General features: G+C 32.3%; 2 protein-coding genes across 2 annotated transcripts; one reads left to right on the plus strand and one right to left on the minus strand.

The window, feature by feature from the left end:
* Positions 1-88: 88 nt before the first annotated feature.
* Positions 89-21,442, minus strand: LOC111706607 (alpha-soluble NSF attachment protein). Its single transcript, XM_023479520.1, has 9 exons — positions 21,431-21,442; positions 8,028-8,114; positions 6,547-6,683; positions 5,359-5,483; positions 4,134-4,201; positions 2,873-2,958; positions 2,595-2,809; positions 2,040-2,135; positions 89-247 (listed from the first exon to the last, which is right to left on the minus strand). The coding sequence occupies exons 2-9, from the start codon at positions 8,101-8,103 to the stop codon at positions 175-177; spliced, it is 876 nt and encodes a 291-aa protein (XP_023335288.1). The 5' UTR covers positions 8,104-8,114; positions 21,431-21,442; the 3' UTR covers positions 89-174.
* LOC111706608 (NECAP-like protein CG9132) lies at positions 11,506-16,948 on the plus strand. Its single transcript, XM_023479521.1, has 8 exons — positions 11,506-11,617; positions 12,455-12,512; positions 12,695-12,772; positions 14,400-14,498; positions 15,245-15,366; positions 16,037-16,163; positions 16,240-16,320; positions 16,609-16,948. The coding sequence occupies exons 2-8, from the start codon at positions 12,456-12,458 to the stop codon at positions 16,804-16,806; spliced, it is 762 nt and encodes a 253-aa protein (XP_023335289.1). The 5' UTR covers positions 11,506-11,617; position 12,455; the 3' UTR covers positions 16,807-16,948.
* Positions 21,443-23,117: the final 1,675 nt, after the last annotated feature.

A 23,117-nucleotide genomic window follows, 5' to 3' on the forward strand; every position in this document is an offset into this window, starting at 1 on the left:
TTATGAAAAATAAACACATAAACAAACAAAATGTGAACATAGCAGACGAAAATCTTACGGATTACAGCTTTCTCGTAGGTATCACTAAACTAAAACAAAGAATTATTTGAAAAGACGATAATTAATTCGTCACTAAATTCCCATGTTTATTGGGAAACCCTGTATTAAGAGAGATTAACAAAGGTCGTCTTCAACTGGTATCTGCTTCTTAACTCTTAGAAGTAGTGTTGTATGGAAGTTCTCGAATCTAAATAAAACCTATTTTGAACTTTGAATTCAGTTTTTAATGTATTTTAACAAAATTCAAATTTGCTTTGTTCCATATTTATGCTGTAAAAAGAATCCTGTTCTTTGCTAAATTTTAACTTTTAATATGTCTATATTTTGTACCTTTCATCAACTGATTCATATGCTTTGCTATAATGTATTTATTACTTTTATTAACTGAATCATATGCGTTTGCTCTTTATTTTTACATTTGAACCGAATCATATAATTTGCTCTATATTGATAACTTTGAACCGAATCATATAATTTTCTCTATATTTATACCTTTGAACCGAATCATATAATTTTCTCTATATTTTTACCTTTGAACCAAATCATATGATTTGCTCTATATTTTTACCTTTGAACCGAATCATGTAATTTGCTCTATATTTATACCTTTTTACCGAATCATGTAATTTGCTCTATATTGATAACTTTGAACCGAATCATATAATTTGCTCTATATTTATACCTTTGAACCGAATCATGTAATTTGCTCTATATTGATAACTTTGAACCGAATCATGCAATTTGCACTATATTTATACCTTTGAACCGAATCATGTAATTTGCTCTATTTTTATACCTTTGAACCAAATCATGCAATTTGCACTATATTTATACCTTTGAACCGAATCATGTAATTTGCTCTATATTTATAACCTTTGAACCGAATCATGTAATTTGCTCTATATTTATAACCTTTGAACCAAATCATGTAATTTGCTCTATATTTATACCTTTGAACCGAATCATGTAATTTGCTCTTTATTTATACCTTTGAACCGAATCATGTAAGTTGCTCTATATTTATACCTTTGAACCAAATCATATAATTTGCTCTAAATGTATACCTTTGAACTGGATCCTGTACTTTGCTCTTAATATATATCTTTGAACCAAATCATGTACTTTGCTCAATATTTATACCTGAACCAAAGAAACCAAATTATATGTACTTTGCTCTTTATTTATATCTGAACCAAAGAAACCAAATTATATGTCCTTTGCTCTATATCTATATCTGAACCAAAGAAACCAAATTATATGTACTTTTCACTGTATTTATATCTGAACCAAAGAAACCAAATTATATGTACTTTTCTCTATATTTATATCTGAACCAAAGAAACCAAATTATATGTCCTTTGCTCTATATTTATATCTGAACCAAAGAAACCAAATTATGTGTCCTTTGCTCTATATTTATATCTGAACCAAAGAAACCAAATTATATGTACTTTTCTCTATATTTATATCTGAACCAAAGAAACCAAATTATATGTGCTTTGCTCTCTGAACCAAAGAAACCAAATTATATGTGCTTTGTTCAATATTTATATTTGAACCAAAGAAACCAAATTAATGTGCTTTGTTCAATATTTATATTTGAACCAAAGAAACCGAATTAATGTGTTTTGTTCAATATTTATATCTGAACCAAAGAAACCATGCCGCCAATATTTTAGAAATACATATTAAACAAAATTGTAAATAAAAATACCTTTGCACCGAATCATTTGCGTGACTGGCACCTGTAAATTGTAAATTAAAATACCTTTGCACTGAATAATTTGCCTGACTGGCACCTGTAAATTGTAAATTAAAATACCTCTGAATCATGTGCCTGACTGGCACCTGTAAATTGTAAATTAAAATACCTTTACACCGAATCATGTGCCTGACTGGCAGCTGTAAATTGTAAATTAAAATACCTTTGCACTGAATCATGTGCCTGACTGGCACCTGTAAATTGTAAATTAAAATACCTTTGCACTGAATCATGTGCCTGACTGGCAGCTGTAAATGCTTCAACATCTTGATCCTCTAAAGCTTTCCCCAGAGTCTTCACAAGTTTAGATTCTCTGAATAAAATATAAAAAATTTAGAAAAACTAAAAAGATAAAAATCCAGAAGTCTAGATTTAAATATACTTTGTAAAATAGTAAACCAGTCAAAATAAAAGGATATCCGACTTTATAGATTCAAGTTTTGAATCGGTTTTAGGACCCTGATACCGGTTTGATCTCAGTATTTACTCGGATTAAGTACAGATCACAACGGAATTGGAGTTTAACCCTCGTAGCAAAAATCGGGGATGAAAGGATCTGATTATTTGCCACAAACTCGATTTTCTGAACCTCAAATCTGTGCAACCTGTTGGTGTAAACAGTTGATATATCAAACTTAGACTATTAGATCCAGATTTGATAGTTAACAAAAATCAAAGATCTTCGACATCGGGTTGCAACGATAAAGGGATTAGAAAATCGAGTTTGATAAGAAAACTCAATAGTCAATTCCCTTATACTTTGTCGTCATACCTACTGTCAGCAAAGGCCGGATACACTTCTTCGTACTTGACTAGAGCATGTTGGGCATTCAATGGATCAATGCACAAATGACAGAGTGAAGCGCGGAAGAAATGTTCCTTGGCACTGTACTTTAGTAAAGACGACTCCAGCGCGTCTGCCGCAACTTTTTCATAAATTTCAATCGCACGCTCGTACTTCTCCAGCTTAGCAGCATATTCGGCAACCTTAAATATTTGGATTAAATCAATTAAACATTTTTAATTAAAATTTTCAAAAATATTTTTCACCTTGAGCATACATTTATTTGCCGAACTGTTGGATTCTTCTCCCTTGAAGAAATCTGCAGCCTTCTCATAATGAACCATCGCTTGCTCTGTACAAAATAAATGTTTTTCAATCTAATCTAGACTTTAATTCAGAATAAGATGTTGTTTAAAAGCGTAAATGCTGCTTGGAAAATAAAAAAAACTTTGGATTTAAAGGGACCGTAAAGGAAAAATCAAAGGGGATATATGCTGCAACCTAAACACTTTAATCTGATGTTACTGTCTCGGGAAATTGATATAAAACTGTGTCAAATTTATACGAAAATCTATATATATAAAATTTTGTATAAAAATAGTATGTTTAAATGGATCATATTCAGCAAATACACAACCAATCTGAAAACAGCAATATCCAAGAGGAGCCTAAGAATAATAAGCTTAGTCTCGCTTCTATTTTTAGTCATATTTATAAAAGATATAATTGATAATATTATTTATTTGTTTTATCACGTGACAAGAACTCCCACCAATGGCAGAGCAGTTTACTGGTCACGTTATACAGACGGAGTCACGTGATAATGATACTGCACTGCCATTGGTGGGAGTTCTGGTCACATGATAAGGACGTATTTATCATATTATCAATTATATCTGTTAAAAATGAAAAATTATTAAATTCAAATAATAATAGAAGTAACCTAAGTTTCTTAGGCTCCTCTAGGATATTGTTGTTTTCAGATTGGTTGTGCATTTGCTGAATAGGATTTGTTTAAACATACTATTTTTATACAAAATTTTATATTTATAAGATTTAAATATAAATTTGACAAAGTTTTATATCAATTTCTCGAGACAGGAACATCAGATAGAACTCTTATGGTTCTTAATCAACTCCTAAAATGTTTAGGTTTCAGCCTATACCCCTTAAATTTCTCCTTTACAGTCCCTTTCAAGTGTAAAATCTTGATTGCTTTATGATAATATTTCTATCAAAATCAACGTCACTTTCCATAAAAAAATGTCACATGCACGATTCACTTCGTTACCCTTTAAAACTTTATCCCAGGCACCTTAGGTAAAAAAATCATCGCTTTTCTTTCTTTTCTTTCCGCTTTTACAAAGAAACAACATTTAAAAATAAAATAAAGATATCTTATCTATTCATGATCAGACAAAGACAAAAAGGGTATCGTAGTGAATCGGAATTTTTAACCAAAAAATTGTAGGGGTACTTGAAATTACACGTACAGTCCCTTTAAGAACAATTATTTACTTAGCTTACCTATATCAGCTCCCTCTGATTCATAAATCTCTGCAATTGTTTGATGGTGTTTGGCTGCAATAGTAAACCTAAATAATATTGTTTGATGGTGTTTGGCTGCAATAGTAAACCTAAATAATATTGTTTGATGGTGTTTGGCTGCAATAGTAAACCTAAATAAGATTGTTTGATTGTGTTTGGCTGCAATAGTAAACCTAAATAAGATTGTTTGATTGTGTTTGGTTGCAATAGTAAACCTAAATAATATTGTTTGATGGTGTTTGGTTGCAATAGTAAACCTAAATAATATTGTTTGATAGTGTTTGGTTGCAATAGTAAACCTAAATAAGAAGTAAGCTGCACAAGAAAACTTGATAAATATAATTTAGTCATGAAATAATTTATTATTCTTTGCATTCATTTCCTGGGGGTTAAGTATTTAAGAAGGGTGAATATAGAAGAAAAATAATGACATGAATTTTTTTTATCACAAAAATATAACTGGTTAAATTTAAGTGTTTAAGTAAAATATAATTTTTTATATCTAATACATAGTCGAGCTATTTAACTTCATTTAATTCTCCTCAAAATAATAGCATTATAATTTTTCACATGTTGGTTGTGCTTTTTTAATTACTAGAAATTCAAGGCGCTTCGCGCCCTTCTTTCTAGCCTTAGAGGGCGCTTCGCGCCCATCTCCTAAATTAATTGTGAACATGTTCTCTTTGTGTACATCGTAAAACAAAACAAAAATAATTCGCGGATTTTTACAAAAAATTTCGCGGATTTTCAAAATTTTCAAAAATTTAATGACGATCGAATTTTGATAGAGACAAATATTTGAAATTTTGATGATTCATAAACCTTCCCTGAAGTCCCTAGATGTCCCACAAAAAATTTGGGCCCAATCGGTTCAGCCGTTTTGACGTTTATTGGATACAAACAAACAAACAAACACCAAAACACTCAGACAGACAAGCCAAATTTATATATATATTAAAGTAAAGGAGTAAATGAAGGAATAGGTATTTTATGAATTGGAAATTCTTTTAAGGAGAAATAACTCTTTCATTGCTCTATTGTATAAATATTAACAAAATGAATAGTATGTTTAAATTCTTTTAAAAGCAAAAACTATAGGAATTTTTGTTTTTACGTTACATTTCATTTAGGTAGCGACAATTAAAATACTTCAAACCTATCTAGATCGTTTTCTTAATGTATGGTTTAAAACTTGCATCTTTACCTTCCACTTTCAGTATACAGATCTATAGCTTTCTGAAGAGAGTTTGCTGCAAGTTTTGGATCCGATTTCTTATAACATGTTGAAGCATCAACATAGTTGGTAGATGCGTCATGATTGCTCCCAGCCTAGAATATTCAAAATATACAGGGGTAACAACCAAATATTATATTTATCTTAATAATTACTAGCTGAAGGACCCGGCGTTTCCCGTGGAGAAAAATAATTCAAAAAAAAAATCGAACTTTTTTAGTCTTCAACATCCCCCGGCCACCCATGAGTGTCCACAAAAAATTTCAGCCCATTCGGTCCAGCCGTTTGGCCGGCTATAACGCAACATACGAATGTCTTGTTTTGTTATATAGATTTAGTAGCTGAAGGGCCCGGCGTTGACCCTGGAAAAAAATAAAAAAAATTTGAAAAATAAAAGATTTCGATTTTAAGCCTATAATACTCCTCGGTCACCCATGAGTGTCCATAAACAATTTCAACCCATTCGGTCCAGCCGTTTAGCCGGCTATAGGCAACATAAATAAATACGAATGTCTTGTTTTATTTCATAGATTTATTATGAAATGTCATGGAGGATTTCATGATTAGCAACTAATTAACATATTTGTAAAAAAGTGGTGTGCACATTTTTAGAAATATCAGTTGCAACAATAAGAGGATTCTTAGCAATTATTTCTTCAGAAAAAGTAAGAACATGTACGTATTGTATTGCAAAGTATTTTGCTCTCTCAATATGACACACCCATGGCAAAGAATTAAGGTGTTAAATCAAGACATTACTTATTCTATTTCTACTGCAGAGTGCAAAGGGACATTATGCATGTTGCATTGCATCTGCAGAATATGACAGCAATATTTAAAATCCTAACTCAATTTGAAATCCCAAATTACCAACTCAATTTAAAATCCCAAATTACCAACTCAATTTAAAATCCCAAATTACCAACACAATCTAAAATCCTAACTCAATTTAAAATCCCAAATTAACACCACAATTTAAAATCCCAACTCAATTTTAAATCTCAACTCGATTTGAAATCCCAACTCAATTCTAAATCCCAACCTAACCATTTCAAGTTTTAAATCCCAACTCAATTTTAAATCCCAACTCAATTTTAAATCCCAGCTCGATCTGGAAATGTCAAAACTGAGAAATAATTTAAATCTTATTTAATTTACCTTAAGATGAAGATCAGCAATGGTGGTGAACGTATCTCCTGCTTTTGCCCATTTTTTAGCCATTTTGTAAAGATTTGCAGCTCGGCCATACATCTCAATTGCATCATCCTGCTTTCCAGTTCCGCCAAATATTCCGCCTAATATATATATTATATATACCCTCTATTCCGCCTAATATATATATTATATATACCCTCTATTCCGCCTAATATATATATTATATATACCCTCTATTCCGCCTAAATTATTTTGATTTTAGTTTATTATCTTTCGGACTGTATAGAGGGTATTGTAGAGGATCTATTTTCTCCTTAAATCCGAACTAAGAATTCTGAGGCCGAATTTAAAGAATTTGAGCCGCAGCTTAAATTTAAGACGCGGCTCAAATATGGTTGGTTCTACTTAAAATTGTGTTTAATGTTTCAAGATTTAAGCCGGCGCTCAATTGAAACCGATTTTTGGCGGATTTAAGACGCGGCTCAAATTCATTAAATTCGGACTCTGGAAGGAACAGGAGAAAATACGGGAAAAGATTTATGCTGGTGTAAATCCAGTAGTTCTCCAACCTGCATCGGATCAACATCCACAGAGATACCACAATTGAAAGCATCAATTTTTAACTGGGAAAATATGGATATCTCATTCAGAAATGTTTAAAGGTAACCGTTGTGAATCAGACCACCACTACTAATGAATTGTCACTTAAAACTATGCCTAAAGTCCCTGTAGAACATAAACATGTACAGTGTTAACCAAATAAAAATAGGACATTTTTTCTGTCCTTTTTTAACTCTTTCATTATCTTTTGTATTTCATTATTAGATATTTTGCACTAAAATAACTATAATTCTGCATCAATTAATAATACTTTAGCTATTTAACTTATTTTTTTCTCCACTACTTGTAGCCTTGAACACTAAACAAACGCCACGGTTTAAATAAATGCAAATACAAGAGCAAAATTTTATACACTTACTAGACAACACCTTTTATATTATATCTACATATATTCTAAATATATTTATACTTGCTTCGGAAATTCAGCGTTTCCATGATAACTAGAATTTTTTCTTTAAAAGTCAATCCATACAACGAAGTGGTTTTACCGTGTTAATACAAAATCAAATCGGTCCATGGGTTCATTGTAATTATCGGTCATACAACTAAGTGGTTTTATCGTGTTAATACAAAATCAAATTGGTCCATGGGTTCATTGTAATTATCGGTCATACAAACAAACATATTTAGACAAACTGCACATAAACAAAGGTTGCTTTTTATATCTACTTACTAGCTGAAGGGCCCGGCGTTACCCGTGAAAAAAAAAATTATTTGAAAAAAAAATTCGATTTTTTTGCCTATAAAACCCATGAGTGTCCACAAAAAGATTCAACCCAATTTGTCCAGCAGTTTTGTCGCCTATAGGCAACATATATATTTACGAATGTCTTGTTTTATTATATAGATTATTATATTATTACCTAGAAACGGTTTTGCATTCAACTTTTTCTCGGCCTCAGCACACAGCTGGTTTGCTTTCTGCTCATTTTCAGCCATTTTTTCTTATTCTGGAATTTTGAAAAAAATAGATATTTAATGAAATTTTAGAAGATTCAAGGTCACTGGATGCTAGTCACTTGCTAACTTAGTTTAAGATAGTTAATTCGTCAGCTAGTTAGCCAGTCAGTTAGACCATCAGATAAACATTTAGCTAGCTTATTAGTTAGCTTTTCAGATAGAAAGAGTGTCAGTTAGTTAGATTGTCAGTTAGTTAGATTGTCAGTTAGTTAGATTATCAGTTAGTTAGAATACCAGTTATAAAGAGTGTTAGTTAGTTAGATTGTCAGTTAGTTAGATTATCAGTTATAAAGAGTGTCAGTTAGTTAGATTGACAGTTAGTTAGATTTTCATTTAGTTAGATTGTCAGTTAGTTAGATTGTCAGTTATAAAGAGTGTCATTTAGTTAGATTGTCAGTTAGTTTGATTGTCAGTTAGTTAGATTGTTAGCTAGTTAGATTGTCGGTTAGTTAGATTGTCAGTTAGTTAGATGAGTTAGTTAGATTGTCAGTTAGTTAGATTGTTAGCTAGTTAGATTGTCGGTTAGTTAGATTGTCAGTTAGTTAGATTGTCGGTTAGTTAGATTGTCAGTTAGTTAGAATATCAGTTAGAAAGAGTGTCAGTTAGTTAGATTGTCGGTTAGTTAGATTGTCAGTTAGTTAGATTATCAGTTATAAAGAGTGTCAGTTAGTTAGATTGTCAGTTAGTTAGATTGTCAGTTAGTTAGATTGTTAGCTAGTTAGATTGTCGGTTAGTTAGATTCTCAGTTAGTTAGATTATCAGTTATAAAGAGTGCCAGTTAGTTAGATTATCAGTTAGTTAGATTTTCATTTAGTTAGATTGTCAGTTAGTTAGATTTTCAGTTATAAAGAGTGTCAGTTAGTGCTAGATTGTAAGTGAGTAAGATTGTCAGTAAAAGCTAGATTGCAACTGAGTTAGATTGTCAGTAAAAGCTAGATTGTAAGTGAGTTAGATTGTCAGTAAAAGCTAGATTGTAAGTGAGTAAGATTGTCAGTAAAAGCTAGATTGTAAGTGAGTAAGATTGTCAGTAAAAGCTAGATTGTATGTGAGTAAGATTGTCAGTAAAAGCTAGATTGTATGTGAGTAAGATTGTCAGTAAAAGCTAGATTGTAAGTGAGTAAGATTGTCAGTAAAAGCTAGATTGTAACTGAGTTAGATTGTCAGTAAAAGCTAGATTGTAAGTGAGTTAGATTGTCAGTAAAAGAAAGATTGTAAGTTAGGAAAATTGTCAACTTGTAAGTTTGTCAGTAAGTCAGTCTGACAGATTAAATGCTATACATCCTCCTAAAATTGAGAACATGACAGTTTAAAATATTTTCCTAAAGTTGAGAAACATTTTACACGATCAATTTTATAATTGACAAATCATTTTATCGATTTCAAAGACCCAAATGTCATCACAGAGATAAATTGATATTTCGTTAGATATCAACTAGATCAGATATTGTCTGTTTATCTGTGTGTCCAGATTGTTTATCTGTTTGTGCAGTGTCCAGGTTGTGTATCTGTCTGTGGAGGTTGTTTATTTGTCCGTCCAGACTCCAGATTGTTTATCTATCTGTCCAGATTGTTTATGTATCTGTCCAGATTGTTTATCTATCTGTCAAGATTGTTTATCTATCTGTCCAATTGTTAATCTATCTGTCCATATTGTTAATCTATCTGTCCATATTGTTAATCTATCTGTCCATATTGTTAATCTATCTGTCCATATTGTTANTATTTGTCTCTTGCTGATTTACTCGGCATTTAAGGTGAGAAAGTGAGAGTTTATTTATCCTAACATATAAACTGTATTTACACTTTATTTATACTTTAAATCATGATCATCAGATTTTTCACGAAATATGCCAGAAGGGATCATAGAAATATTTAATATTTTAAGTCTTCATGTTACGCAAAAGAAATCATACTGCAAACTAGATTATAGTTACAACTTGAAATCTTGATGTTACTTTAACGTAAAACGGTTTCAACTCATATTACTACGTAGAAACCAACTTGAAATTAAAAAATAAACTCGATAGTGTACTACGCTAACCACAACTAAAGAAAAGCATGTGACGCAATTTTGCTTTCTATTCATACCTAGCATAAATATTTACGTCAAAATTTAATGTGTCTTCGTAAATAAACATTCAAAATTTAAAATCTCGAGACTTTTAAAGTGACATTTTACACTGAACTTGATTCCTGGTTTTTATCAGAGTTCGTAACTGTAAATCACTTTTCGATGAGATTTCCCATCGAAAACTCACAAAAAAATATTGGACTCTGGGTTCAAACTCTTTGGTTATCACACTGTATCATCCAGGTATTGAATCTCTAGATAGGTTTGATAACACTGGATAAAGTTAAGGTTCAGCTATCTCTAGGTATACACTAGAGTTATGTATTGTTATTCCACTTCCCTAGAGAAATATTCATCACGGAAAAGAGGAAAAGTTCTTGTTAATCTGATCCTATAACTGATATTGGAGCTAGAAGGAGGGGAGCGGGATACGTTGAAGAATATTCATCCCTGTTCTTGGTTCCGAGGGTGGAAGGTTGGAGATAGATAGATAGTTGGAGGATAGGAGGATGTAGATAGATAGATAGTTGGAGGATAGGAGGATGTAGATAGATAGATAGACCGAGGATAGGAGAATATATTGATTATACTCACATGATTACTTTTCAACAGTTCAGGATAATAATAAACAAACTATAGCACTGATAAAACACGATTAGAAATACAGTTTTTAGAAAATGGCCTAAAATATTTAGAAAGAAAAAACGAATACATTTTTTCGATTGTACATTTATAAAAAAAGTTTTATACGTTGAAAAAGTGACAGAATATTATAAAAGTATAAAGCTTTTTGCAATACCCCTATATATTGCTATTAAAACTTGATTTCTCAATGAAAATCTAAAAATATTTTAAAATTTTTATATTTTATATTTAAAAAGTGTTCATTTTTAAATTTTTCATAATTTCTAACTTTGATTTTGATTAATATCTGTGTAAGTGTACTGTACGCCCTATGTTCAGTGATAACCAGAAAATTCTGGAATAGGCAGATGGCTTTTACACTCAAGAGTTGGCTTTAAATAGTCCAATAATGAGCTTGGGACACAGAAATTGTGCAGTGTAAACAGACCCATTTCACTTAATTAGTGATTTAATAATTGTCTCGTAAAACTATTTGCTTTGTAACAACAGCAAATATGCGTAAGTATTGCTATGAAGTCGTCTTCCTATTCCAGAGTTTCCTGGTTTTCACTTCACCGTTTCTACTTTTGTTTGTTTGGATGTTCAATATTTTCCTAGTTAAGAAAGCAAATGGTCGCCGTCAGCTGATTAAACCAATGGTTTCAGTTTGGTCAGCTGACTTTAGGACCACTGGCTTAGCCCCCCTGCAGAAAATAAGAACAACAACAACAACAACAACAACAACATCAATACAACATTTTCATTAAACAAGAACAACAGCAAGCAAGGTATTCCTAGGTAGCTTTGTTAATATTGCTGAACTTCAAGGTTTTCTTAAATATAGCACCTTCTTCCAAAATTTCTACCATATTGACATTTTTTATAACTTCCTGAGATCGAATTTAAAGAATTTAAGCCACGGCTTAGATTTAAGACGCGGCTCAAATATGGTTGGTTCCACTTAGAATTTTATTCAATATTTCAAGATTTAAGCCGGCGCTTAATTAAACCCATTTTTTGGCTAATTTGAGACACGGCTTAAATTCAATAAATTCGGACTCTGGATATCATAGTTTTCATGTAAACAATTCAAAATCAATACAGACACAGATGTTAAACTAAATCGAACATTATGAAATTAATAATTTCAAAGATTGGCGGCTTTTCGAAAAAAAACACAAAAGTATCGACAAATTTGAAGGTATCCTTTTTAATTCTGACCGTTAAGATATTCCACACAAACATAAGGTCAGATCGGTTCAGCCGTTTTCACGTTTATTGGATACTAACAAACCAACAAGCCAACAGACAAACAATAGATGTTAAAAAGATAATTTTTTTTCTATGAATTTTCTAATTTTTTAACTCCTAACGAGAACAGATAAGATAACATGTAGCTTTAGATTTCACAAATTCACGTTAATAAGTTGTATATCAATATTTTATCTTTGATACACTGTCGTACTTTTGATATGATTAAATATTATATATATATATATATATATATATATATATATATGTGTACTGTGAACATAAAGTACTTACGTATCAATATTATTATCATTCTTATTATTATGATCATTATTATTATTATCATTATTACTATTATTATTGTTATTATTATTATTATTTCAGAATGTCTAACCCTTTTGCTACCCTTGGATCTGAGCCTGATGATGAACCTGCTTCTAAGGTAAAATTAATTATTATCTTTTTTAAAAATCCTAGTTAACTTTTTTTCTGATCTTTTCTGCACAAAATTAGTTGAATTCGATAAAACGATTCTATTTCTTAATCTTTACAAATGACAATTGCCTTTACGTTTTTATAGTTTTTTTTCATGATTTCAAAATTAAAAAGAAAAAATTCTTCTAGGTTCCGTTTCCTGTGAGTGAGGAGGAACGCACTCTCCTCATCAAATCTGAATCCTTCGTTTACAAGATCCCACCTCAGGTATTCAACTTTACCCCCTTTCCCCCCCTTTTGCCTCCTTCCCCCTCCCCACCTCCTTTCCCCCTTTTGCCTCCCAACCTCCTTTTCTCTCTTTGCCTTCCCATTTTGCCCCCCCCCCCTGTTCCTCTATGATATTTTTTACAATCTATTGAACAAATTTTTTGTTATAAAAATTTAATGATTTTTTCAATGAATTTTTCTCTGTTTGGGACTGGGAGACATGTTATTAGAGAGCATGATAGAAATTAAGTATTCTAAGGAAAAACTGTTCTCTGTAAATAATTTTATAGTTTTTGATCACAAAACTTTTGATTTCAATCTGGTAAATTATTATTGTTTTTCAGATAATTTTTTGAAGAACGAAATACTTTAGAAAAGAAAGCATGATGATATTTGTCTCGTATTGAAAACATAGGGAGATGTTAAATGATGATTCTTAGTAGCGGGGACACTGTTCTTTATTCTTGGAAGATACAATGGTCCCTAAAATAAACTGGAATAGAACTTTCCAATTTATTCTGAGGACCACTGTATTCTTCCCTTTTGTTGGGAAACAACTATTTAATATTTGCATTGTAGAGTAGAAAATCAAGGTTATGAGTATGGGATTGTTGAGTAGAAAATCAAGGTTATGAGTATGGGATTGTTGAGTAGAAAATCAAGGTTATGAGTATGGGATTTAAATACAATTCATTGCGCTATTACCTGACCGTACATACCAGTGTGATGGCGTCTCTGAATATTATATATATAATCCTATTTGTCCAAACAATAAAAATAATGATTACAAAAAACATGAAATAATGATAAAGTAAAAAACTGGAGATAAAGCTTGTCCACTTCTTACCGAATAATTAATCGTAAAAAATAACTTTAAAATGTTACAAAAGAAAAACAACTTTCAATGAATTATTTAAAAGGTAAAGGTGGACGAACATTATCTCAAGTCAGCTGAATAGGGAGTCCCAATAAGTTTAATGAACGTCATCGAATGCCGCGTTTGTAAAAGACGACTTTTAACAATCGGTATGATCGCTTGCTTATTTGGTTTCCCTAGTTCTTTAGTGCCTGATGCAGGGGAAAACAGCATGACCCTCCTGTACAACCTCAACCTTGTCTGCAGTACAGTACATACCTAGCTAGATCAAGCATGTCAGTATTACATATTACAATGTGTAACTCATTTTGTAAACTTGTAGCTAATTTTTGTAAAAGGGAGTGACTGGCAATGAGGGTATTTGAGGTGAGAGCGCAGTATTAAAAAATGAAAAATATCAATACACATATATAATATATTATTGCTGAATAATTGTAACGTTTACACAGATTAAAATATCAATATCTAATTTCAATTTTTAATTACGGAGTATGTAAGAGCAAGAGCGCAAAAAAGAAGTGCAAATTCGTTGAGCGAATCGGGCTCTTTCTAATTACCCCCTGCTTGCGGGTCACCCCCTTTCAGTGAAATTTGAACTTAAGAAAATTTTTGCTATTTTGTTAGAAAACTGGCTTTAGACTAAAAATATTATAGCTTCAAGATGATATATTTAAGCTGATAGCATTGAGCGAATAGCTTGAAGTAGAAATTATCTACTGGTTGAGGTTGTGAGGTGTTGTGCTGTTGTAGGGCCCTGATATAAAGTTTCTACTGCAGACAAAAGCTGTTGGTTGGAAGGCTACGGACTGGAACCTAGAAAAACCGGACTGGAAGGGGAAACTGAGATTGGTAATTATTATTTCAGTCCTATGCACTCTAAATTACAAAATAAGAAATCGCTTATTTGGATCCCAAAAGTTGGGCTACTGTCAAATAAGCAATTTTGTTGAATATAAGCGATTTGTTGCTAATTTAGCAGCCGTCCCAGTGTTGTAACCTGTTGTAAGATGTCTGAAAAAGTTTAATTTAATTAAAATTCTAAGAATTTGATAAGTTAAACCCGCATTCCCGCAATCACTTAACATCGGGTAGCAACCAGCCCTAAAGTAAAAATTAGTCCACAGTCTATAAATAGATAATAATTATAGCATACCCTACACATGTAGTACATATCGTGATATTCTTTAAACCTGCAGTACGTTTTATATTATTAACAATCTATGTTTGTTGTACCTTGATAGATACCTTTCGAGGACTTGCTATAGAGTAGGTGTTTGCTACACACACAAGGAAAATAAAACATCAAATAATCGAACTTAAAGTTGTGTTTTACAGGAATTGAGTCTTTTCAAAAAACACAGTTCTTTTTAATCCTTCTATCTTTGCAAACCTAATGTCGAAGACTTTAAAAATTTAAACTAAGAATTCTCTTTAAATCAAGAAATCAAAGTTTGAAATATTAAAGACTTTAATATCAACTTAAAGGCGAAAACTTTACAGTGAACAATCACTGTACCGAAAAAAAACACTAATTAAAATTCGTCCGGTCGTCTATGAAATCTTGTCCATTGTGGATAACCCTTTACTGTTTCTAGACTTGCAAAGGAAAGGCTGCTCAGATAAAGCTGGAAGAGCAAGGCAGCGGTAAACTTTACGCAATCTGTCATATTGATACATACCCTGGACCAGCTGTACAGGCAGTTGCAGACTCAAGCAGGTACATTACACCATGCAGTACACAACAGTAGAGTACACAACAGCACACTGGAGTAGATTGCTGTACAGTTGGAAGCAGTACAATCAAGTAGAGTACACAGAACAGAACAGGACATAACAGACAAGAAAGTACAATGCATAATTCAATAGTAAATAACAGTACAGTACGGTACAGTACAGACAAGAAAGTACAATGCATAATTCAATAGTAAATAACAGTACAGTACGGTACAGTACAGAATAGTACAGTACAGTATAGTACAGTACAGTACAGTACAGTACAGTACAGTACAGTACAGTACAGTACAGTACAGTACAGTACAGTACAGTACAGTAAAGTACAGTACAGTACACAGTACAGTACAGTACAGTACAGTACAGTACAGTACATTGCAGTAGAGTACAGTACAGTACAGTACAGTAAAGTACAGTACGGTCAGTACAGCACAGTACAGTACAGCACAGTACAGTACAGCACAGTATAGTACAGCACAGTACAGTACAGCACAGTACAGTACAGCACAGCACAGTACATCACAGTACAGTACACCACAGTACAGTACAACACAGTACGGTACAGTACAGCACAGTACAGCACAGTACAGCACAGCAAAGTACAGTACAACACAGTACAGTACAGTACAGTACAGGAGTAATTTTATTATATTTAGATACTTTGTGATAAAGATCTCTGAATCTGAAGGAGGAAAAGTTGCCCATCTAGGACTAGGGTTTGCTGATAGATCCGACAGTTTCGATTTAAACACAACCCTACACGATCATTTTAAATCCTTGCAAGTAAGTATCTATCTATCTATCAATCAATCTATCTGTCTGTCTATCTATCTATCTATCTATCCATCTATCTATCTAGGTAGAGGATCAGATAGAACAGGAGAAGGATATTCCTCAAGAGAAACTAGATCTTGCACTCAAGGAGGGAGAAACTATAAAGGTACAAAGGAGCAAGGGGTACAAGGAGGCAAATGTGACAAAGTGACACAGGCGACAAAGGGACAAGGGGACAAGGGGGCAAGGGGGCAAGGAAGCAAGGGGAAACATTAAGGCCAGAGGGGCAAATAAACCGAATGGAAAATTTACATGAAAGGAATTTTCATATGACCCCTAAAATCAAAGAGTTGCCTGTTCAATTCACAATGGTGCCTTAACACATCAAATTGAGCAATAATGAGAAGGATATCCTTGTTTATTTTCATCTAGAAATTAAAAACATTTGTTGTAGGTTTCCATCAATATCCCACGAAAGAATCGGACCAAATCACCGGCAAACCGAGGATCGGCGGGCCTGTCTCTCCCACCGCCTCCTGGACCCGCCGGAAGTATTCCAGCCCCTCCCTCGCCCGCCCTGGCGAAGTTGAATATCTCTAAACGCCCCCCGCCGGCCCCCTCCGGCGGTTCTCAAAAATGGATCCAATTTTGAAAAGTTCCAATTTTGTAATTATATCTTGCTAATTATTAGCATGGCTTATTGTACCTTTTCTTGTTTAGAATAAAGCATTTAGGCTTTCCAACAACTATTAATATTAAACAATTTCTGTAAATTAATAAAAGTATAAAAAGTACAGTATTACAGAATACGAGCAGAGAAAAGATGTATAAAAATATATGATCGTATACAGTGTGAACCAAAAACATGGAAATCGTCTTTGATTTCAGATAATTGATAATATTTGAACAGTGTGAACCAAAAACATGGAAATTAAGAGACAACATGGAAATCGTCTTGATTTCAGATAATTGATACAATTAATAGTTGACAAAAAATTGAATGAAAAAAGATTTATGGTTTTTAAGCTTTCGAAAAGAGGTCTTCGTCTTTCTTTTTGTACATTTAAAATCGAAGAAGATATGTAATATTTGAACATTGCATCTCTGCTAATTTTGAAGGTGCTAAAATGAAAGTATAGAGGCCATTTTGAAAATCCTGATGTAGAAGAAGAAAATATATTCCTATGTTTGTTGGGACATTTTGTATGAAAAAAGAAGACTAAGATTAAATGTATTTAATTGATATTTATATTTTTAAATTTAAAGTTTCATTTTTTTGTGGGTAGCCACGGGCAGCTGTAGTACATTTGAATTTCCGAGCCGGGTCAACCTTTCCGGTCCCAGTTTGTACTGTACCTAGCTCTATGGACAGGACTAGCAGGTGCAACAAGGTTGACGTGGTCAGACTTTATGCTTCATATAGGCTGAATTTACTTTTACTAAAGGGGCAGATTTGCGTGAAGCCCCTTATATAAAAATTAGCTATTTTGATTTAGTAGTAATATCTGTTTTTTTTTCTGTCTGTTTTCTATATCCTATGATAACTCAGTAAATCCCTGAACCGATTTGCCTCAAATTTTGATTGGGTTGCTGGGTTTTCAAGATAATGTACATAAATATACTCGCTTGGAAACCCAGCGCTGCTGATTTTATAGGGGAAACTAAATTTTCGTTATTAAGTCGACCCACTCAAATGAGAATCTCAAAACCAAGCTATAAAAACATTCCCGTGGGTCTCCCGAATTCCCCAATCTAAATATGAGGCGAATCGGTCCAGGGGTTCCTGAGTTACGATCGGACAAACTGACAGACAAACAGAGATTACAACTTTATATATATAGATACATAATAAGATACAAATTCTCCTAACAAATTAAAAAATTAGATAATTTTCTCTTAACCTAATGGTGCACATTGTCGAAAGAGTCTCAGAATGGAAAAGTCTTAATTATCAGTTTAAAATAAGCATAATGTACAGGGTTGCCCACAAAACCTGAGACTTGAATAACGGCATTAAACACTTCATATTCAACAATCTGAAGGTTCTGCCTGAAATATGGTAAATTAATGCCTTTCTTTACAGATGAAATAAGTTTACTGTTGTAGGAACCAAGAATGTTAAAAATACTAAAAAAAATTCCGTACAGTCGTCTCTAAAAGTCTTAATTTTTTTTTAATTTGTCCATTTGTCGGCCATAGAATCTTCCCAGAACTGTCTGTATTGTCGATTAAAAGAAATATATGATTTGTAAATTTATTAGAACTAATCTATTTATTGCACTAGTTATTGCACTGAGTATAAATAATTAATCCATATCAATTATTGTTAAAACTAAAATATTTCTTGGCAATATAATACAGTATTTTTATCACAGGGTGTTAAGGTCCGTGTACTTCTTGACCCCGTTAAGGACAAGATTCATAACTCTGTCCTCTATCATCTCTTCGTTCTCATCTCTCCTTCTTCTCTTTCTTCGACCCGCCTGCTGCAGGGTGATTGCTCTGAACGTCAATTTAAATATATCTTTTTTTAATATCAAAATTTTTAAAAAGTTTTTTTTTAATTTCTGTAATATTTTTCTTTATCTGTGAAATAACAAATTGTACCGGAGTCAAATCAAAATGTCAGATTATTATAAGATTGATGAAATATGGAAAATATTTTGTAAAAAAGATATATTTATTCCTAAAAAGAACTCCTGCACCCACTGCAATGGCTGCTGCAGTTGCCAGTAGAGCTGTATTCTGATCTATACCTCCCTAAATATATTCAGATAAAAAATCAAGAATTTTGGGTTTTAAACAAAATTTGTCAAAAATTAGGGTTGTCGGAGAAACGATTTTTTTTTTAAATTTCTGATTTTTAAAAAAGTTAGGTACAGGATGTTCCACAAAACATGAAACTGGAGAACTTGAATTATGAATATCATAAAAATGTTTGGCATTCTTTTGTCAAACTAAAAGGAGAAGCAACATTTTCAAATAATAAACATAAAAACACCCAGGTTCTGGCATTTCCGAAATGTGGTCTGCCATTTTTGTGCTTTTTAATTACCAGAGATAAAAGGAATGTTAAAATCACAAAAAAGGCAGACCACATTTTGGAAATGCCAGGACTATTGAAGGTTTGAGGTTAATGTTTTGTAGACAAATGAATGTCGCATACTATTTCTAAGATCAAAGACAATATTCAAGCTCTTTCTTTTTTCTGTCATGTTTCTTTGGACACCCTTTCAAAATGGCTATTTTTGTTTTCTACCTTGCACATAGTTTTTAAATAATTTGGCAAAGAAAGAAACAAGTTTACAGTTGAAGAAAAGGGGTCTGTTAGAAGCCGTCAAGCCGTTGGTCTGTTTATGGGTTTTGCCTATATTTTCTTCAACGGTCAAAATTTGGCAAATTGTAAGAAAAAAAAATTTCTTAAATTTTTTTATTTTCAATATTTATTTTCTTACATTATGTCAAATTCTGACCCTGACCGAAGATATATGCAAAAAACTACCCAAAAAAGATCCACAAAAAGGTGTTGTAACGCCCTTTTTTAGGGTAAAGATAGATCAAAGTTAAATAAAAGTCAACATTAACAAAATACGGTTTTATTATTTTTAAAGTTGTGTTGTTGTTTAAAATGCCTCAACACGATAAACACTACCTCTGGACATGTTGATGGGAGGCCATAGGTTACTCCATTTCCCATACTGTTCCCACCATTGATAAAATTTGTTAAAGGGGCAGTCAGTAAACGATCCTGAAATCAGTAAACGATCCTAAAATCAGTAAACGATCCTGAAATCAGTAAACGATCCTGAAATCAGTAAACGATCCTGAAATCAGTAAACGATCCTGAAATCAGTAAACGATCCTAAAATCAGCAAACGATCCTGAAATCAGTAAACGATCCTAAATCAGCAAACGATCCTGAAATCAATATTCAATCCTGAAATCAATAAACGATCCTGAAATCAGTAAACGATCCTAAAATCAGCAAACGATCCTGAAATCAGTAAACGATCCTAAAATCAGCAAACGATCCTGAAATCAATATACAATCCTGAAATCAATAAACGATCCTGAAATCAGTAAACGATCCTAAAATCAGTAAACGATCCTGAAATCAATAAACAATCCTGAATTCAGTAAACAATCCTGGAATTAATAAACGATCCTGAAATCAATAAACAATCCTAAAATCAGTAAACAATCCTGGAATCAATAAACGATCCTGAAATCAATAAACAATCCTGAAATCAGTAAACAATCCTGGAATCAATAAACGATCCTGAAATCAATAAACAATCCTGAAATCAGTAAACAATCCTGAAATCAGTGAACAATCTTAAAATCATTATAAGATCCTTTTTATTTTTATCCCATTTAAATGTTTTTATCCTATTTTAAATATTTTTATCCCATTTTAAATATTTGTATCCGATTTTAAATTTTTTATCCATTCAACTATCCATACCTAGTTCAACAATCCATACCTAGTTCAAGTAGATCTATATATTCATAAAATCCCAACTCTGACATTACCTGAGCTTCATGTTCTCCTCCTGTTAATCCAGCAACAAAATTATTCCGAACACTTCCTGCCCCTTGAATAGTACTTCCTGCCCCTTGAAGACCGATTCTGAACAAACAAATTGATTATTAAAAAACAATTTAATAGTTTTTTTAGAGAAAAAAATGTATTCTTTCTATGTAAATTGTTCATTTACAATTACTTGTTCTTTTTAAATTTATGAGTACCTTTTACTCATATAAGTACATTGTACATTGTATATTAAAAAGAACATTGTAAATATTCACGGACATTGTAATTGTACACGGACATTGTAAATGTACAAGAAAATTGTAAATGTACAAGAACATTGTAAATGTACAAGAACATTGTAAATGTACAAGAACATTTTATATGTACAAGAACATTGTAAATGTACAAGAACATTGTACATGTACAAGAACATTGTAAATGTGCAAGAACATTATAAATGTACAAGAACATTTTATATGTACAAGAACATTGTAAATGTACAAGAACATTGTACATGTACAAGAACATTGTAAATGTGCAAGAACATTATAAATGTACAAGAACATTTTATATGTACAAGAACGTTGTACTATAGAATATAGAAATACTAAGTATTTTCCCAAAAAAAATTATATTTTGCATTTTTTTGCATTAGTGGGTAAAAAAATATATTTGGTCAGGTTTTTTTTAAAGAACATGAAATATAATAGCAACCTGCTTTGAAGTCTACCAGAGTAACCACCTCTTCTAGAATACCCCCCACTTTCGTAACCTCCTCCGTCGGAGTACCCCCCATCATTACCATACCCTCCACTTCCTTTGGAGTACCCTCCTCCTCCATAACTGCCTCCGTCCGAATACCCCCCACCTCCGTAACTTCCTCCGTCTGAATACCCCCCACCATCTGAGTACCCCCCAGAGTACCCTCCGTACCCTCTTCTTTTCTAAATATCAAAATTTACCCTGACAGTTTTTGTATTTCTGCTTTCAATTAAATCAATCTTATTGTATCAATCTCTAAAATAAAAAACAGCAGAGAAACTGCTCCACATAAAGAAATAAAAAGTAAAAATATTAAAAGTAAATTTTTGTATTCCTTGCTGTTACACCCACCCATTTAGACGCCTGAAAAATAAATAAATAAAATTAAGTCTCTAGTCTTAACTTACATCTTTATACAGGGGACATTAGTTCCAAAACAAACACTTGGCCCATATCTAACACTGAGTGTTAGATATGGGCACAAATTTAAAGATTGGGCTTTTAGGATCCCGGCCCATATTGAGAGTAAAAGTCGATAATAAAAACATAACCAACATTTTATTAAGCATCAAGAGGACAAAAATTTGAATTTTGAACTATTTTCTTAAATCAAAATTATAAAAGGAGTTCTTTTTTATTAAAATCCTTGACCGTTTTCAAGACAATGTCAGGTTTTCCATTTTTGAACATGATCCTGAATTTGAATCATTGTCGCGTTTTCGAGACAAAACCCCACTTTCCCGTTAAATCTACATTGCAATAACAAAATAAAATTAATATCTTAATGTATCAATTTCTTTATTTTTTTTTAATCAAAAACGCTACATGAGCTGAAATGCGGTAATTGTTTCAAAATAGGTAAATGTTCGAAAATAAAAACAAGAATCATCGAAAACTAATTCTCACACCTTATTACTAGTTTAAAGTTGACATTTCTTGTTTCAAGAAATAGTTTAAGCTATTCCTTATAAATGTATGGTGTATTATTGTTTAACTCGGTTTGGATTTAAGGATGCTTGAAAAAGATAATTTTGCAGATTTGGCCCATTTCCAGCACTCAGTGTTAGAAATGCGGCAAGTGCTAGTTTTGGAATTAATTTCCCCTGTAATAGAAATGTGCACCCCTTTTTCCATAATGCCATTCATTGAACTTTTAATGATTCTAAAAATGGCCACACGGTTTATAAATAGAAATCATAAAGAGACTGACAACGTAATTTCAAGTGGCCGGCTTCATTTAAAGCGTTAAATGTCTAATTTTCAAGGTATAACTTGACTACCCTTTATCTGGGCAGAACAAAAATGGTAGAGATATCTTTGTTTCTTTTATCTGTAAATTTTTCAACTGCTTGGTTTTCCAGATTAAGAAACGACGAAATCTTCCTCATTGTTATTTCAAAATGTTAAAGCTTCCAACGTTGTGAATCCACTATGGTACTCTTAGAATGGAGGGCAACCTGAAATTACGTGTAACAGTCCCTTTAACTTGTTTAGTTCACTTTTCACTTATTTACCTATAGTTAAAATATTGATGATATGGTTTAGAAACAACACTAAATATTTTTATTAAACGAGATTTCTTTTTCCAATCTTAGGTTGAGCTCACCGAGCCTAGAGAGCGTCAACTGTTCCTCTACTGCGTCAACTGGTGGGAGAAATCTTGTGCG

Source organism: Eurytemora carolleeae, unplaced genomic scaffold (genome assembly GCF_000591075.1).
Source record: "Eurytemora carolleeae unplaced genomic scaffold, Eaff_2.0 scaffold745, whole genome shotgun sequence".
Taxonomy (NCBI): domain Eukaryota; kingdom Metazoa; phylum Arthropoda; class Copepoda; order Calanoida; family Temoridae; genus Eurytemora; species Eurytemora carolleeae.

Bases quoted from the DNA above. Each gene is read 5' to 3' on its own strand.
- LOC111706607 (XM_023479520.1), bottom strand. From the start codon at position 8,103: ATGGCTGAAAATGAGCAGAAAGCAAACCAGCTGTGTGCTGAGGCCGAG. The intron at 5,484-6,546 runs GTAAATTAAATA...TGAATATTCTAG, and splicing joins TTGCTGATCTTCATCTTAAG to GCTGGGAGCAATCATGACGC. The intron at 2,810-2,872 runs GTGAAAAATATT...CAAATATTTAAG, and splicing joins CAAATAAATGTATGCTCAAG to GTTGCCGAATATGCTGCTAA.
- LOC111706608 (XM_023479521.1), top strand. From the start codon at position 12,456: ATGTCTAACCCTTTTGCTACCCTTGGATCTGAGCCTGATGATGAACCT. The intron at 12,773-14,399 runs GTATTCAACTTT...GTGCTGTTGTAG, and splicing joins TTTACAAGATCCCACCTCAG to GGCCCTGATATAAAGTTTCT. The intron at 16,321-16,608 runs GTACAAAGGAGC...CATTTGTTGTAG, and splicing joins AGGAGGGAGAAACTATAAAG to GTTTCCATCAATATCCCACG.